This window comes from Aulonocara stuartgranti (genome assembly GCF_965226115.1).
Source record: "Aulonocara stuartgranti genome assembly, chromosome: 18".
In the NCBI taxonomy this organism is placed as follows: domain Eukaryota; kingdom Metazoa; phylum Chordata; class Actinopteri; order Cichliformes; family Cichlidae; genus Aulonocara; species Aulonocara stuartgranti.
The window spans coordinates 31,780,715-31,798,605 of record NC_138954.1 but is presented as its reverse complement, the minus strand read 5'-3'; the positions used below and the strand labels follow the sequence as shown (position 1 = coordinate 31,798,605).

General features: G+C 41.6%; 1 protein-coding gene across 1 annotated transcript in view; it reads right to left on the bottom strand.

Annotated features, from left to right (window-relative positions):
* Nucleotides 1-920: 920 nt before the first annotated feature.
* tox (thymocyte selection-associated high mobility group box) overlaps nt 921-17,891 on the bottom strand; it is a 64,978-nt gene continuing 48,007 nt past the window's right edge. Inside the window, exons 5-10 of the mRNA XM_082513539.1 lie at nt 14,563-14,808; nt 11,633-11,857; nt 7,501-7,581; nt 6,910-7,398; nt 2,765-2,925; nt 921-1,465 (exon numbers count right to left, since the gene is read on the bottom strand). Of these exons, the coding sequence (XP_082369665.1) occupies nt 1,429-1,465; nt 2,765-2,925; nt 6,910-7,398; nt 7,501-7,581; nt 11,633-11,857; nt 14,563-14,808 (1,239 nt within the window). The 3' untranslated portion in view covers nt 921-1,428. The remainder of the gene's footprint in view (nt 1,466-2,764; nt 2,926-6,909; nt 7,399-7,500; nt 7,582-11,632; nt 11,858-14,562; nt 14,809-17,891) is intronic.

The following is a 17,891-nucleotide window of genomic DNA, read 5'->3' as shown; positions in this document are numbered from 1 at the left end:
ACTTTAAATAAATGAAGGGGCAGGATACAGACAAAGGTGTATTGTGTCAAAGGAGTTGTAAAGGGCTGTGCTATTATGTGCAGTTAATTAAAACAGCTGTCACAAAGCACTCAGAAATAACATGAAAGAGGCAGGTTTGGAGTAATGACTGCATGTCAATGCAGCGTTGACTTTATTCTCAAACACATTATTAGAATCTAAAAATAAGGAAATGGGTGCTGTTGCCCAGCGTGCTTTCATCTGCCAAAAAAACCAAACAAAAAACACATTAATACAAAGAGATACAGAACGAGAGCGATATGTCTCGTTATCATTAACACTAGAACAAAAGCTGATTTAAAAAAAACAAAACAAAAACAAATTTAAACACAGCCAACCCAGCAACAGTTAAAGTTTCTTAAATAGCCTCTGTGAACAGAGAGATAGAGATGACAAAGGAGACCATGCAACCCACTTGTGCGTTCTCATTAACACTTCACACACTCACACAGTTTGGATCCAAATCAATATTATCAACAGACATATGCCAGGAGGAGGAGCTGTCATCATACAAAGGGATGTTTTTTTTCAGCAGACAATTGTTTGACATTTTATTATTTCATGGACTAAAATACAGTGGATTTCATCAGGAGAACAACAAACGTTCTTTAATCGTACACAATTATTCACAGTCGGTGCCTGGTTAAACAAACAGCTTCAGGTGCTCTTCCAGATCTTTTTCCAATTTGTCTTGAGCCGAACGAAGCGGTGGGATTTCAGTCATTATCGCAGTGTTCCACACTCACAGTAACCATATGTTCTCTGTCTCTGCAGACACCGAGTGGGACTTCAGACCAGACGGCATCAAACTGAGGGCTAACGTTCATGTGATTAAAGAACCAGTTATCAAACACAATTTGTGTCGTATTTGGTTAATAACATTTTGTTTTTTTTGCCGTTCCTCTGACTTTGGCTATAGAAGGAGACCGCAAGTATGAGTTAAAGAAAAAAGAAACGAGTAATTGTCCTTATATGGACAACTGAAAAGATTATGTTACAGCAATTTACAGCAACTAATTGTAAACACCATCCTTGCAAAAGAGGAACTGGGGCAGATGGGAAATCAGACAAAGGTTGGAGTATATACACCAATATACCTCTCCATGCTGGTGTACACATTTTCAGTTCAATGGTGGTACAATGCAGTAAACAGACAGTAGAAAGCGCCAAATGCAGATGTTTTGTCAGCATTCTCGAGAAATGTTCCATTCTTCTGTTGCTGGAACTATTATTTTAAGAGATAAACTAATTTATTACGGATTTAGACGATCCACTGTGAGTCTGATTTTTGGCTCTCGCTGTGTTTAAGGATGGAGAGAACAAGCTGGAGGTTCTGTGGTGTGGCAGTAGAAGGGCTTGGCAGAAGGTTGATGCCATTTGGTCCTGAGATTAGCTCAGATACAGAGGTTTGTCTCTCTGGAGAGCCCTGGAAGCAGAGAGGAGAATCAATAAGGACATGTTTGACACGCTTCATTGTTTCAATGATGACCACGAGTTTTTCCCCTTTTGTTTCCTAACGAGCCTCAAGAAAAATCAAGTCTGTTATAAGATTATATGAACTGGTTTTGGTCATTTCTACTCTAGATTAATTTACGTTAATCCAAATCTTTTGTATGCCGAGGTGATATGCATTTAAAGTGATTAATGTAGACTGCAGAGTACACATTGGTTAATATTACAGGTAATACAGTTGTATTTCATTTTAATCCCACGCATCTGCTTTTAGGCATTTTTCTACATTCATATGGAAACTGAGAACTACTGCTAAAAGGTTTTTATATTTAGCTAAGATAGAAAAGCTTCTGCTTCACTGGATGGCTATCAAGAGCAGTGGGTAAATGTTCCTCACATTATTATATATGAAAGACTAATAGAAACACCACATTCCCATCATGTTTTCAACACCAACTTTCCTTTGTCTTTCATTGACATCGTCTCACTGTATTCTCTTATCCTTTAACAGTTTAGCAGCACCATCTGGACAGGTAACATTTTCTTTCTGTTATTTTGTTTAAATATATGCTGCACCTAGAAACCCATCTAATAATAGTGCAGTTGAATCAGTGAGCAATGACAGACAGGCTGGTTGTTCCATGGTGGAAGTATTTGCATTATTTTGTGTCAGCCAATGATAAGTGTCTATCAGCTGCTAAGGAGCTCTGCTTTGCATTTGGAAGAGTTACCTTAATGCTAACTACAGCTCCACAACACTAGTGGTTAGGCTCACTGGGCAGGACAGCCCTGAAATCACAGTTAGCTAACTTTTACTTTGGCTAAAGCTGTTAATTCAATAGAAATTACCAAGCTTTTTGCTGGTTATGTGGTGGTAGAGATGCTAAATGCAAAAGTGAAAGTTAAACGCAAACTTTGACTAACAATCTCTCTTCTTACAGTATGGAATATAATGTTACATGCCAACTTTTTAAATGGTACTAATACTGCTATGTTACAAGTTACTTTTAAAAGTTTTGTTATCCAGGATTATAATAACATGTCACAGACTTCCACACAGGAAAGGTGTAGTCAGAAAGGGGTTGTTGCTGCTCTTGAAATGTATCTTTGATGTTACTTTTTTCCCCCTCCATGAACCATGTTTTCTTGATCGGATGTGGCCACTGCCATCTGTAACCACACATCATCTAACATCACTGCAGACAACAACACGTCTGTCGAGTATTGGGTTTCTTTTTAAACACCTGCAATCCAGTGCAGTGTTAGTACACACCCGTTGCCATGGTAATCAGTGCTCCAGTCCAGAGAGGGGTGATGATTCGGTGTATGCCGACCCATCTGGTGGTAATCCACCGATGATGACATCACTGCTCCACTGTTCATGATACCTCCACCTATTGGCTGGTAGTCAGATTGGAGGGAGGGAAGGTAGCCCTAAACAAACAAACAAACAAACAAACAACCCCAAACAATTAAATTCAAATTCTATTTATAATGTGCCAAATCACAACAACAACAACTGCCTCAAGGTGTAAACAAACAAAACGATTATAACTTATTTAAAATAAATAAATAAATTCAAGAGGGAGCACCATTAACAATAAGTTAGTGATTTCAAATATGCATTTGACAAAAAAGGAGACCTTGAAAATATTCATTCTTTAACTAAATCACAATTACAAGCCCACTTTGTTCTGAGTGGCCACTTTCAAAGCTTGCAACAGGACAGGATTTGTGAGCGCCGCAGTGGAGAGTTCTAAAACAGTAACATATTGTGGCCCCAGGTATAAATGTATGTGTCAGATCACATTAGCTGGTGAAATAATTTAGCAAGCTAGCCAACTAGTATTTCCACTTAGATGAAAGCAATAATGTTAGCAAGAAGGTTAGTATGTACGGAGCCCCTCTGATGACATGGTCCAAAAAATAAATAAATTGTGGCCACAAAATACTACTTCGTGGGCACGAAATAGTATAACGTGCCCACAAAATACTTATTTGTGGCCACGAAATACTATTTCAAGGGCACGAAATAGGTATAACGTGCGCACGAAATGCTAATTTGTGGGCACGAATTGGGTATAACGTGGCAACGAATTACGCATTTGTGGCCACGAAATAGATGTGTGCACATCATATTGATACAATTCCCGGACAGCTGCGTAGAGACATAAGCATGAGAGTAGGCTAAACCTATAAACCATGGACAGAGACGGTATGATTGATTTTTATTTTAGGCTGGGAATGAGCTACAAATGCATTTTGAAAAGCCTGGCAATGCAAGGAACCATTATTACGGAGAGACATTTAAACAGGATATTGAGAGCCCAGTTGCTATACAGACGTAAGTACGACCTGGACGCCGGGATCGATTTTATTGTCAACCAACTGCAAGGGGCTGGGAAAGATCACAGTTATCGGTCAAGTGTTTCGTGGCTACAAATTAGCATTTCGTGTGCATATTATACATATTTCGTGCCCACAAAATAACATTTTGTGGCCACAAATAAGTATTTCGTGGGCACGTTATACTCATTTATTTATTTTTTGGACCATGTCATCAGAGGGGCTCCGTAAGTGTGCAATGTTAAATGAAATTTTATTTTAAGAGATAGTTTGTAGTTTGTCCATTGTAACAACCCTTATTATGACATAGCACCGCTAGGGAGTGTCGTCCTATTATTGTAGTAGTTTGAGAGTCTCCTAGTGTGAGTGCAGAGGCCGTCATTACAGCCAAGCATCTGTTTAGAGAGACCGTACCACTGTAATGGGCTGGCGCCGGCGACTACCTACCCCCGGCACATGCATGTACGAATAGAGTAGAGCCGTGGACACCTAGCTTGTATGGTCTTGTTCTGCTAATATAACCAACTAAAGGTCTTTTGTTCTATTTAAGTGACTCGCCTCCGAGTTGTCCGGCTAACCTCCACACCACATGCCCGCTGGACCTTCCTCGCCAGACCGCCGTTAGCATGTTAGCAAACATGGTAGCGTTAACACAAGCCAAAAGTTTATGTTAAACCCAAACTTAAACTTCTTAAACCCAAGCCCCACGTTTCAAATTCCCTGCTGATGACCGATAGTTAAATACAATACTGGTGCTATCTATACTGGTTGATGAGATGGTTTGATTTCATAGATAAAATTAGTTTTTATCTGGCAAAAAGTTAGCTTACCTGCTAGTGCTAACAAACCGCTTGAGACCCAGTGCGACAACCATACAGTACATTTTTACACTTATGTAGCGATGCCATGCATTTATGATTCCTAGCATGCACAGCAACAACAATCCGATGACAATTAAATAAATAAATATTATTTTAACAACCTGTAACACAAAACAGTTCCTGCTAAAGGTGGAAAAAGATTAACTTATTTCACCTATTTCCCCACTTAGGTCACAAATGCACTGTGACTTGCTTGCCTGCTAATATTGCTGCTAGTAAAATAATAATGAAGTGTTTTTGTCCTTATGTGGAGTTTGTGTCATAGAACGAGTCTATGTCACAGCTGCTCATTGTTGATGGTGAGACAGGAAAAGTAGCATTGAAGAAAAATACTGGGGTCTCTCTTTTGTTACACTAGATGCATTCAGACAATAGCAATAAAAGTGTTTAACAAGAAAAAAATGAAAGGTTTAAAGGAGAAGTTGTCCTGAATAGTCTGAGAGGGTTCACTGTGCCAAACATAACTTTAGTGAAAATTTAGTCACAGTACTTGAAAAAAGCAGGTAAAAAGTAAAATCTTTTTTTCTTGCATTAAAGTGTCATTAAGGAAAGTTTTAATGATATACTGTTTATTTCCCCCTTCAACTTGAATTAGTCCATGGACAGCTGATGGGTTCTGAAAGCCATCTATTAGCACATCTTTGGCAGAATGGTTTCAGATGAACAGAGATAGGAATGAAGTTCTGAATGAAACTCGCATGAAAAGGAGAGGGATGGGTCGCAGGTTCATGAGCAGTAATTACAGAATTTGAGAGCTTTTCTGATTCTATCTCCCAGGAGGAGGGAGGGAAAAAAGTGAAAATGTAAAGTTAGGAGGAAGAGGAAAAAAAACATCAGCAAGCATGTCTCTAACCATAGGATACTCGAGGGAGGAGAGAGATGGAAAAATGAGTGTGTAAAATGACAAAAGTGTGTATGTGGGGGAGGGGGGACTGAAAGGGAAGTTAATCTGAGTGTTGTGAGTGAAAGAGGAGAAAGAGGAGGACAGCAGGTGGTTTGGTTCCCCCTGCTCTCCTCTCCCCCTCCTCCTCTACCTCACCTATTCATCTATTGTTGAGCAAATTCTTCTCCTTCACTCCTTCACAAAGACCCCATCTGCCTCTTTTGTCTCTCTCTCTCTCCTCTCTCCCTTCCCCCATCAGTTCTCACTCTTGACTCAGTAAAAAAAAATAAAACTTTTAGCGCTCTGTAGCTGTGTCCTCTCATTTTTGCCTTCTCTTTTACTTTTCTGTGTTTTCGGGTCTCTCTTTTTCTAAAAATATGCAAAATGGAGGAGAGAAAGGGATTATGGGAGTTGGGGATTAAAAAGTGTACCATAAAAAGGAAGGGGGATCAAATGGGAAGTGAGGCTCAGTGGTAATCTTTGGATTTTAACTATTCTGGAGGAAACCGTCTTCCATGAATTCATATCATAGCTGTTCATCTTTTCTTTTTCCCCTCTGTTCGCAGAAATACTAAATGAGCAGCTAACACTGACAGTAAAGGCAGAGAGGCTGACTGACAGACTGATTGACTCTGTTACAGTCGAGGTAAGTCCTTTTTCAGCTGTGTAACATTGTCGGTTTAACTAATCTTAAAGTGACAACATTCTGCCATTTAGACATTTAATCACTAACATTCAGGCAAATCCACATCAGTGATGGAGAAAGCCATGGTACCTGTGCCAAAAGACTTCAAACACCTGCCAGCAACACCATTAGTGATGGGTAACCACATGTTCTTACATGTAGTTAAACAGCAGTATCTGTGTGTTGTAGCTGTCCTCACCCCTCACACCATCTCAAAGTATTACTAGCAAAAATGACTTTTGCCAATTATGCAGCAAATGTGGTTGGTGCATTGCACTTTTTTCCTACTTCCACATCAAACCGATATCAAACGCACAAACACAACGGTTGCTCAGCGGGTTCTTGGAGTTGTCCACACTTATTTAAGATTTATGCTAAAACAGATACATATAATTAAGACATGGAATCATTCTAAGTGAACAAAATCTTGTAGTAAACTGAATCAAATGCTGCGTCACCATTACGGTCCAACACACACATAAATGACCTTATGACCCACATCTGATGGAAACAGGGCAGCGACTTGTCCCTGCAGATTGATTGTAGGAGAAATTAGGAAACACACATACATACACACGCATGTGTCATTATCATCATAGTAAGATTTATCAAGTGCAACTGACCTGTGTCATAGCAGGGGAGTGTGCCATTCCCATTGAGTGGCCACTGAGCTGCTGGTGCTGATGGTGTGGATTGTGCAGCCCTCCCAGGTGTGCCTGGCTGTGGAGCGGAGGGCTGATCTGGAGAGGAGGGGTGGATGCGGCCGCTACAGTGCCAAGAGACATGGCTCCCTGATGGGGGACGCTGGCTCGTGGCACCGTCCCTCTGGAGGACAAAGCCTGGAGCTGGGGATGTATCTGAGGGTGGGGAGGGGGAAGATGGGGGCTGAGGCCAGGGCTCGAAGTGTGGGAAGGGTGTGAGGGGTGAGGGTAGGGCATGTACATGCCTTGATGGTGATGAGGAGGGAGAGGGTGGCTGAGTGGGCTGGAGGAAGGGTGCTGCCCTGGGTGACCAGGGTACACTGAATGTTTGGGTGTAATCATGGAGGTAGAAGAGGGGGAAGATGAGGAGGAAGAGTGGGTTTGCTTCATTTCAGATGGGTCATTGTAACTCTGTAGAAGAAGAAAAAGGAAAACTGAAAATCAGGAATTTTCTGACCCTTCACTCTTATAATCCGTAACTTAACTTGGCGTGTATCAGTGTGTGTAGCGCACCTGTGAAACCAGACTGGCTCTGTAGGCAGCCAGCTGTTTGAGATACTCCTTCTTAGCTGTCTCAGTCTTCTTCTTGTACACCTGAAACGCAAACATTTAACTCTGAAAGTGTGAACCTGTAATCGTATCACCAGACCTGCGACCATATGTTTTGGACACTCGGGTAAAGAGAGGGGCTGAGCTGTCAACTGATCACCACCTGGTGGTGAGTTGGATCAGGTGGCGGGGGAGGACGCTGGACAGACCTGGTGCACCTAAACGCGTAGTGAGGGTGTGCTGGGAACGTCTAGCAGAGGCCCCAGTCCGCGAGATCTTCAACGCACACCTCCGGCAGAGCTTCAACAGCATTCCGAGGGAGACTGGGGACATTGAGTCCGAATGGACCATGTTCAGCGTCTCCATTGCCGAAGCTGCTGCATTGAGCTGCGGCCGCAAGGTGGTTGGTGCCTGCCGTGGTGGTAATCCCCGAACCAAATGGTGGACACCAGAGGTGAAGGGAGCCACCAGGCTGAAGAAGGAGGCCTATCGGGCTTGGTTAGCCTGTGGGACTCCGGAGGCAGCCGACAGGTATCGACAGGCCAAGCGGAATGCGGCTCGGGCAGTGGCTGAAGCAAAAACTCGGGTGTGGGAGGAGTTCGGAGAGGCCATGGAAAAAGACTTTCGGACTGCCTCGAAGAGATTCTGGCAAACCGTCAGGCGTCTCAGGAGGGGAAAGCGGTGCTCTACCTGCACTGTGTATAGTGCTGGCGGAGCGCTGTTGACGTCGACTGAGAAAATTGTCGGGCGGTGGAAGGAATACTTCGAGGACCTCCTTAATCCCACTGACACGTCTTCCGGGGAGGAAGCAGAGTCTGGGGATGAGGGGTGTGACCCACCAATTTCCGGGGGCGAGGTCACTGAGGCAGTTAAACAACTCCTTGGTGGCAGAGCCCCTGGTGTCGATGAGGTCCGCCCCGAGTTCCTGAAGGCTCTGGACGTTGTAGGGCTGTCTTGGTTGACACGTCTCTGCAATGTTGCGTGGAGATCAGGGGCAGTACCTGTGGACTGGCAGACCGGGGTGGTGGTCCCCATCTTCAAGAAGGGGGACCGGAGGGTGTGTTCCAACTACAGGGGGATCACACTCCTCAGCCTCCCCGGGAAAGTCTATGCCAGGGTGCTGGAGAGGAGGGTTCGTCCGCTAGTCGAACCTCGGATACAGGAGGAACAATGCGGTTTTCGTCCTGGTCGCGGAACACTGGACCAGCTCTTTGTCCTCTCGAGGATACTTGAGGGTGCATGGGAGTTTGCCCAACCAGTCTACATGTGTTTTGTGGACCTGGAGAAGGCATTCGACCGTGTCCCTCGGGGCGTCCTGTGGGAGGTGTTGCGCGAGTATGGGGTGACTGGCCCATTGCTACGGGCCATTCAATCCCTATACAACCGTTGCAAGAGCTTGGTTCGCATTGCCGGCAATAAGTCGGACTCGTTCCCGGTGGGTGATGGGCTCCGCCAGGGCTGCCCTTTGTCTCCGGTTCTGTTCATAATTTTTATGGACAGGATTTCTAGGCGCAGCCAAGTGGCGGAGGGCTTTCGCTTTGGTGGCCTCAGAATCTCATCTCTGATTTTTGCGGATGATGTGGTTCTGTTGGCTTCATCGGGTGAGGGCCTCCAGCTCGCACTGGAGCGGTTCGCAGCCGAGTGTAACGCAGCGGGAATGAGGATCAGCACCTCCAAATCTGAGGCCATGGTTCTCAGCCGGAAAAGGGTGGAGTGCCCACTCCGGGTCGGGGATGAGTTCCTGCCCCAAGTGGAGGAGTTCAAGTATCTCGGGGTCTTGTTCGCGAGTGATGGGAGAAGGGAGCTGGAGATCGACAGACGGATTGGGGCTGCGGCTGCAGTAATGCGGACGCTGCACCGGTCAGTCGTGGTGAAGAGGGAGCTGAGTGTAAAAGCGAAGCTCTCAATTTACCGGTCGATCTACGTCCCTACCCTCACCTATGGCCACGAGCTGTGGGTAGTGACCGAAAGAACGAGATCGCGGATACAAGCGGCGGAAATGAGCTTCCTCCGAAGGGTGGCTGGCCTCTCCCTTAGAGATAGGGTGAGAAGTTCGGCCATCCGGGAGGGGCTAAGAGTAGAGCAGCTGCTGCTCCACATCGAAAGGAGCCAGTTGAGGTGGTTCGGGCATCTGGCAAGGATGCCCCCTGGGCGCCTCCTGGGCGAGGTGTTCCAGGCATGTCCCACCGGGAGGAGGCCCCGGGGCAGACCCAGGACACGCTGGAGAGATTATATCTCTCGGCTGGCCTGGGAACGCCTTGGTATTCCCCCGGACAAGCTGGAGGAGGTGGCTGGGGAGAGGGAGGTCTGGACCTCTTTGCTTAGGCTGCTACCCCCGCGACCCGACCTCGGATAAGCGGATGAAGATGGATGGATGGATGGAAGTGTGAACCTTCATCACAGCATTTGATAAACAAAAGGCACAACTACAAAAATTAGGTTGGATTTAATCAGAATAATAATAATATCACTCTAGTGCTGAGCTAATGCCTTTTTCTAATAACACAAATTTATCAATTCCCAAAGCATGTGCCAATACTCTCTGAAGCCCAGCAGTGATCAGTCCAGCTGACATGCCACTTGTATAACTGTTAGGTTCACATTAATGACTGTGAATCTCATTGGTATTGTTAGAGCTCACATTCCCCTAATAAACGGTTGATTCCTGTCACAAACATGATGCTGACACTTATCGCCTTTTTCACGCACTCTGCATTTGCTTCCTTCATGATGTCACAGAATAAAATGAGCATGTTATGCCTCAAGGCCAAGAGTGCAGTAATGCTAGTGCTTCTCTGAAGCTATATCTGCACTCCACACTGTATATAAATGCCACTTGTTTTGCACATGTTCAACTACCAACCTCTGTATATTTTATATATTTTATTTTATTGTTTACTCTATTTAATTTGTAAAATATGTATATACACACACACACGTAGAAAAACATATTTAGTATACACATCCAGTAATGCACACACTCTTATATTGTACATATATTTATTACTCTCAGATTTAGCCTTTCTTATATTTTGCTTGTTTTGTGTTATTGTATTTTTTTTTTTGCACACCTCTGTTGCTTGTGAAGCTCGCACGCAAGAATTTCACTCGCATATACTGTACCAGTGTACCTGCACACGTGATGTGACAATAAAAGTGATTTGATTTGATTTATTTAGACAGTGGTGATATAAACAAATCACTAATGTCAACATTCTCTCACAAATATAAAAATAGTGTTTGCCATCATCCCAACCTCAATTTTGCATCCTAATTTTGGATTTTACTGTAAACTGATACCAAATACAAAACACAGATGAGAGGAATGAGAATCAGTTCTGTATATTATGCAAGTACCAGAAAAAACGACTTACTGTTAAATTTGAGTACACCTGTTTTAGCTTCATTTCACTGTTGGTACTCAGCTTTTAAAATGCTACTGCTGATTTTTAAGGATCTTCGTGGCATCCGTCCTCTATATGACCTGCTAGTCAGACATGAGCTTCGACAGAGCCTGAGATCTTTGAACAGAGGACATCTGTTAAAACTGCAGCTGGCAGACATTTGCTGTCAGAGCCCTAAGCTGTGGGATGAACTGCCTGAGTATTCAGGTTAAGTCGGTCACTCACAGACCAACGAAGACTAACTTATCGGTAAGCCTTTTCTGATTTGATTTTGATCTGTTTTAATATGTTTTCTCTCTCTGCTTAATCATTTTTAGTGTGTGTTATGCTCATGTTCTTAGCAGTATTTGATTTTCTGATGTTCTTGCTTTGGGCCGTGTTAATCATTTTGTTTCAAAATGAGCTCTATAAAAGTGAAGAGCCTGCCTTCACAGTATCAGTTTTAACTAGAACTTTGCAGAATTACTATCAGTTTGGTTGCAATTTTGTGCAGCAAACCACCAATAAGCAGTGACACTCATCGGAATCAATATGAGTCATGGGGGTGGGGTGGTGCTAATGACATTTTTGGAAATGTTTCACATATGAAGGGAGATGTCACAAAAAACTGAACTACTGAGATACAGTGAAATTTGTCTTTTCCTATTTATTATCCCTTATTCCTACTTTAGTACAGCCTTCCCTCCCCTTACCTGTTTCTCTTCTTCTGCCAGACCATCCCACATGGAGGCCACAATTTTTGACACCTCCCCAAAGGTGGCATTGGGGTTCTGTGCCTTGATATTAGCCTGGGTGTCCCTGAAGAACAACGCGTAGGCAGACACTGGCTTCACTGGTTCATTGGGGTCCTTTCGTTTCTTTTTCTTTGGCGTTTTCGGTTTCTTGGAGATGTCCGCTGCTGCTGGCCTCTTCTCTCCCTGCCGAAACAGAATAAAGGTTAACACTGTATATAGAGAAAATGTGAATGGATGAATATATAGATCCTAGGTCACCAATAGGTGGACTGCGACTATTACTAGATTTTGACAGACTGTTTTTATTTTTCAGCTTTTCTCTTGTTTACGGTAAGGTTATTTTAACCTCCTTTGCCTTTACAGTTGTCAGTGTAATTAATTATTAAGGAAAAACATAGAACAATCTCAGCCAATAAAAAAGCGCATGTGAAAACAGTAATTCAGAGAAACAGACAGAGGGAAAAGGAGTGTTAACACCGAGATTGTTTGCATGTGAAGTGTAGTTAAGGAAAAAGAAGAAAAAAGGAAACTTAAATGAAACCTTTTCATTTCTCAAAATTAAACATTTTATTTGAAGACACCTTTTTAAAAAAAAAAAAAAAAAAAAAAAACTCCAAATCCTGTTTTACTTGAAATGAGAAAAGAACATTTTATTATTATTTTATTGTTAGAGTACCTGCCAGTCCATTGTAAAAGTTAATTGCAAACGTTAAAATACTGTTAAATTGTACTTTCTTTTACAACTGTCAGTCTACTTGAAAACATATTTTACATATATATAATTATGTGGAACTTTATGATTTTCTGGACCAATGTTTGAGGGAATTTTCTCTAACTGGACCTCCTTAAATTTTACTTGGATACCCCCGATATAGACTGACAAAGAGAAATTTGTATATAACACGTAAAGCATAAAATGTTAGAATGTAAATTAAATATATCCTTAAAAACTGTAGAGTGAGTGATTTCCTTTCTGTTGTCAGCAAGTTTGCATTTGAACAATTCACACCAAAACTGTTTTTAAAACATGTCCTCAGCTAATCTTTGATGTTAAGCAATAAGTAAACCGCAGAGATGGTCTTAGGGAAAGTCCCCACCAGCAGAAGAGCCTCTCGGTAGAGTGGTTACAGTCATTGCTGCGCTAAACGGGTGAAGTCGCCATAATACCTCAGCAAAAGCAGCACATCTGCTCAAACGTTATTGTCTATATGGTTCTAAGTTATTCTTCTGAGAAACTTTCACTAATTACTGATTATCATTTAACAGTGTTCAGATCATATACTTTATGTCATAACAACATAAGCCCAGCTGAGGAAGAAGAATTTTCTATACTGTTAAAGAAATCCTTGTATAAATGTGTGCTTGAGGTGCACATGACGTCGGGGGCTGATGTGCAGTTTGCTCACATGTTTAAAGGGCACACTGCATACCATGCTGAGATGCGTCAAGTTATTGGCTAATAGCTTTTTGGAAACCACCTTGTTAGTGCAAAAATGCCTGTCAAATTGTGTCATCTTTGACAATTTTCATGGATTTACCTAAAGAAGTAGTATGTAGTCATATGTTTTTGCAACATGCTAGTAACGATGTGCCTAGAGGTACAATATAGAGTTGTGTCATTGCTATGTTATCTAATATGTTTAAACACAACACTGGTTTATCACTTGAGGTCAGTGTTATTAAGTGGCTTAGTGAACAATTCTCTGAAAATGAGTGAAAAAGCAGCCAATGTCCAAACCATAACTTTGAAAGACATTCAGAAAGCTGGAAAACTAGTGCTCAATAACACTTTAAAAATGACAAGAAATGATATAAAGAAATGTTGAGAAAGGGTGTTAAAACATAATTAAGTAATTAATGTTTGACTGAAAACAGCAAGTCTGAAAATAATACTACACACAAACTGGAAAGTGAAGGAAAGTACTGGACCCAGGGTGCAAAGTTATGACATCATAATGTCACGATTGGTCAAGCTGCAATAATGACCCTTGAGCAACATTATTGTGTCTACAAATTATATTAAAGTGGTATCAGTTGTGCTGCTTTCTCTATGATTTGATGGCTGCTAGCTGTTGCAGTGATTTTCTGTAGAGAAATACATTTTCACTTAACCAAAACAAACTCATCTAAGCTGCTTCATCAGCACAGTATGTGCTTGAATCAAATTCATCTGTCTGCAGCCTTACATCATAGGAAAAAAAATCCTCCTGCTGTTATCTGATTCACGTAACATCACCATCTGGCCAATGGCATAACCAAAATCTTTGGATCCTTCACTTGGATTATGAAGAAGGTCATATTTAGCCTGTAATGCTGCACCACAACTGCACTTTCTTTATCATGGTAAATTAATGCCTTTAATATTGCTCTTATGAATAATTTTTCTTCCTTAAAGCACTCTAAACCATCTGTGAGTAAAAGCCGCCAGATAAATTAATCTGCATTGTCTAATAAGCACGCTGGGTTTTCCTGAGCTTGCATACGGCTCAATAAAGGGGTGCCCCTGTTATGATGTGTATGAGTATCAGACTCATTTTTGCTCTTTTATTTTCCACCCTTCCCTTCCTGAAGAAAAAATTACCTGCACAGTGGCTTATACCGTTTCCTATCTATAGTGTGTGACCAAGTTGGTAAATATTATTCAGCAACACAGTAATAGTTTCATTTCCCCAGAAAACGAGCAGTTAGTTTGGAGTGGTGTGAGACAGCCAACGACGAGAGAGCTGATTTCTGTCTAGTTGATATGCATGGAGAATGCCTCCATGATGACACATAACATTATTAAAATAGCTCTCTCACAAAAGAAAACACAACTGGGTGTTACAGCCCAACAAGATGTGAGTCATTTGAACAGAAGATGCTGCGTCCATGTGTCTATGTGTTGTTACCCTGAGTCCATCATCATTGTCGTCCTCGTGTGCTGAACTGGAGGGAGATGGTGTGGCAGATTTACTTCCAGGAGGTGAAGGGGAATTATGGGTAGCAGAGTTCCCACTCAGTCCCAGCTGGGATTGGTTGATGGTGGACAACTGGTTTTGCTGGCTCATGCCTGATTGGCTCTTGGGCCCAAGCGCTGCTTCGATTGGCTGTTGGCTGCTGGTAAACCGAGAATCTGAATTCACCATCTGCTGCATCTGTGTAAACAAAACAAGTGATTATGGCAGTGAAAAAAGTGGATGACTTCCCTTTATTGCATTTATGTTTAAAATATTCCAATCTGCTGTTAGCTCTCTTAGCTTTTCATTATTGTACATTATTGTAGAATCTTTGTTACAAAAAGGCAAAACACATTATGTAATGCACTACAGCCTGGGATGCAAAATCCAATCAGTATTAGTTGATTTGGATAAGAATAAAAATTAAAAAAAATGAAGCATCCTTGATCTGGGCCTCTGTGTGTGGACATTCTACCCCTCATTTGATCAGGTTTTGTCTCTGCTATGTAGCAGTCCGGGATTAACTGATAATGAAATCTCACAGTAATGGTGGTAACAACTGACAGGTCTGAGGAAAGATGGTATCAGAAGCCCAAAAGTATTCTCTACAGATCTTAAACTCCACTGCTACTCCCATGAGAAGCTAGTGCAAAACTTCACATGTGGGAGAGGATGAGTGCAAAGTAAATAATAACGTACTACCTTACTGCGTGAGTGCCTTAATTATTAGACTGCAATGTCTGTCAAATCCCGGGCTTACGTTTATAACAATGGTATGGCAGATACCAACACTTTCCACTGAGTTTTCTCTTATTTATTCCCCCTTACAAACAAAGAATTATTTAATATTACTAAAAAAAAGAGCAAACTTTAAACTTGAAAACTTTCTTTACCTTACAAAATAAACTGATGTGAGCCATTTGTTGTTGTGAGTTTATATAAATAAAAGTCAATTGATTAACTGTATGAACACAATGAAGGGTTGAACAATGCTGAACAAATCCCACAAAAAACTCAAAACATAATATTTCATCTTTTTTGTTAATGTTATTAAGTAGATGTCAAAACATATTTATTAAATATAGAAAATCATTTACTTAAAGAAATGAATGACTTGATACAAAGATATCTCCTTGTGTCCCGTTTTTGTGTGAACACTTGTAATAGTTGAGTTTTTACTGCCATTCCTAAGGTTGAGCTCTTCTTGCAGTGAGCCAGTCATCAGCGATATTCAGTCCACTTCTCAGGAAAACAAAAGTTATCACTGCTAACACCACAGATGTGGGGACTTTGACACCTATGATCACAAATATGAAGACGGGACTCCGATGATGGCTTGTATTTAGAGTTTCCTCTTAGTAAGCATGTGAATAATAACGGATGTGGTCTAGTGTGATGTGTCCCTGTTGGGAACATGTTACCTCAACTCGGCTTCTGTGTCTCGGCAGCGGTCTCTGCTTTGGCGTTTCGATAGAACTGTGAGTGACATTTCTCTTACATGGGAACAGGTTTCAGAACGATGTGTATGTGCTGATGGAAATGCTGAAAATACGAGCTGTGGTTTGACATTGCCTGGGTTGGGACTTTAATAAATGTCATAGTAATAAACTGTCAAAACACCCTATCGCCATAACTTTCCACAAATGCTTTTGCTCTTTGCCAGATTTATTTGACAGCAAAACTATAAAAAGAGGAAATGATATTAGAGCTTCATTAAAAATCTAATATTTTCTTACTATACCTACTGAAATAAAATTACAAATCAATATTTAGTTATTTTATTTGATTACAATCTTACTATGCTCAACTCTATTACAAATTTTAAACTGCCTGGTTCTGAATAACAAAGAAAAGGAGCAAAGGTACCAATGGAAAATTCAGAGCAAGATATGTAACAAATGCCCGTAACATCACGAGTAGCAACAGTTAACTGGAAATAAAGGTCGCAAGGTTATACCAGAGGCTGTAGGCACAAAATAACAAAACTGTTTCACAGATAAAAACATTATCGATGGAGAAAAAAAAAAAATCTGATTTTCCTTTGCGGGGGTCATTTCTGATGATGGCCTAAGACAGCCACAGAGGGGAAACCCCCGAAGGCTGAGTAATGACTGACTCATGCCATGAAACAAGTGCTGTATGCGGTATTTTCACACCTTCACACAGGTGTGGTTATTACTGGATTTCATTATGAAAAGTAGAGGTGAAAAATTCTAAATATGTTCCTGTTTTTAGTCAAATACAATCTGTATCACTCCTTTGCATGCAATCTCAAAACTGCCAGCAAGAGCTGCCATCATGCCTGAACAAACAGAAAAGCCATTTACCTACATGACATTTTACAACAAGCATGCCAAATAAAGGATTTATAAAGTTGTTTTTTCCTGGTCAATTAAACAACAAAATGTCAGCTTAGTAAACATAGATGAACATACAATATGTTTAATGTGTAAACAAGACTGCATATAACATTCAGGATACTATAACAAATAAACTGGTCCTTGGTTTGGTCCTAAAATGATTTAAATACAACTTCAGATGAGCTAGAAAGCATATTATATATTACAGCCTGCCATTATTTATTTAACGATTTAGTCAAAATGCAGAAGCACCATGTGAAAAACTAACCATACCCTTTGCTTCCATAGAGGTTAAGACACTAAGCAGCAAACATCAGGAAGTGTGAGCACCTTAATGTTTTGGCATTTTACAGGTTTGGAGCATTCAGGTGAGTGTTAACGCAATGCCAAGGAAGAAAGATCTCAACGTGATTGGAATGCCGCTGGTTAAAACCCCTGTGTGGCCCTGGGACCATAAATGGTCCCTTTAGGTTTTCAGTTACAAGCCATTTGCACTGTGTTGAATGGAATATAGCCAAATTCTCTAAAAAAAAGTTTGGCATAATTTCATTTCAAAATTCAAGTCTGACTTCCTTAAATTAGCTTCAGTGGCTAAGCTAACAATACACATCCTCTTAGAGCCCTGGGGACCATTTTTGGTCCCCACTGACTTCCATTATAAACGCTATTTTTCACTGCAGGATTTATACCGTAAGCATCTCGGCGATCGCTTAAGTATCATTTCCGTGTTGCAGAAGAGACCTTAGAGTTGTAATTTTTTTATTTGTCCACTGGGTGGCGCCCTTGCTCCACATTTGACCCCGGGCTGGAAAACAGCGGGCTGCCGTAACAGACCTGCGGGAAATGAAGCCTCATTTCCGGCGTGCAGCAGCGGCTTCGCCCGCTGATCGTGCGGACCATTTTTCGGTCCCTAGGACCATG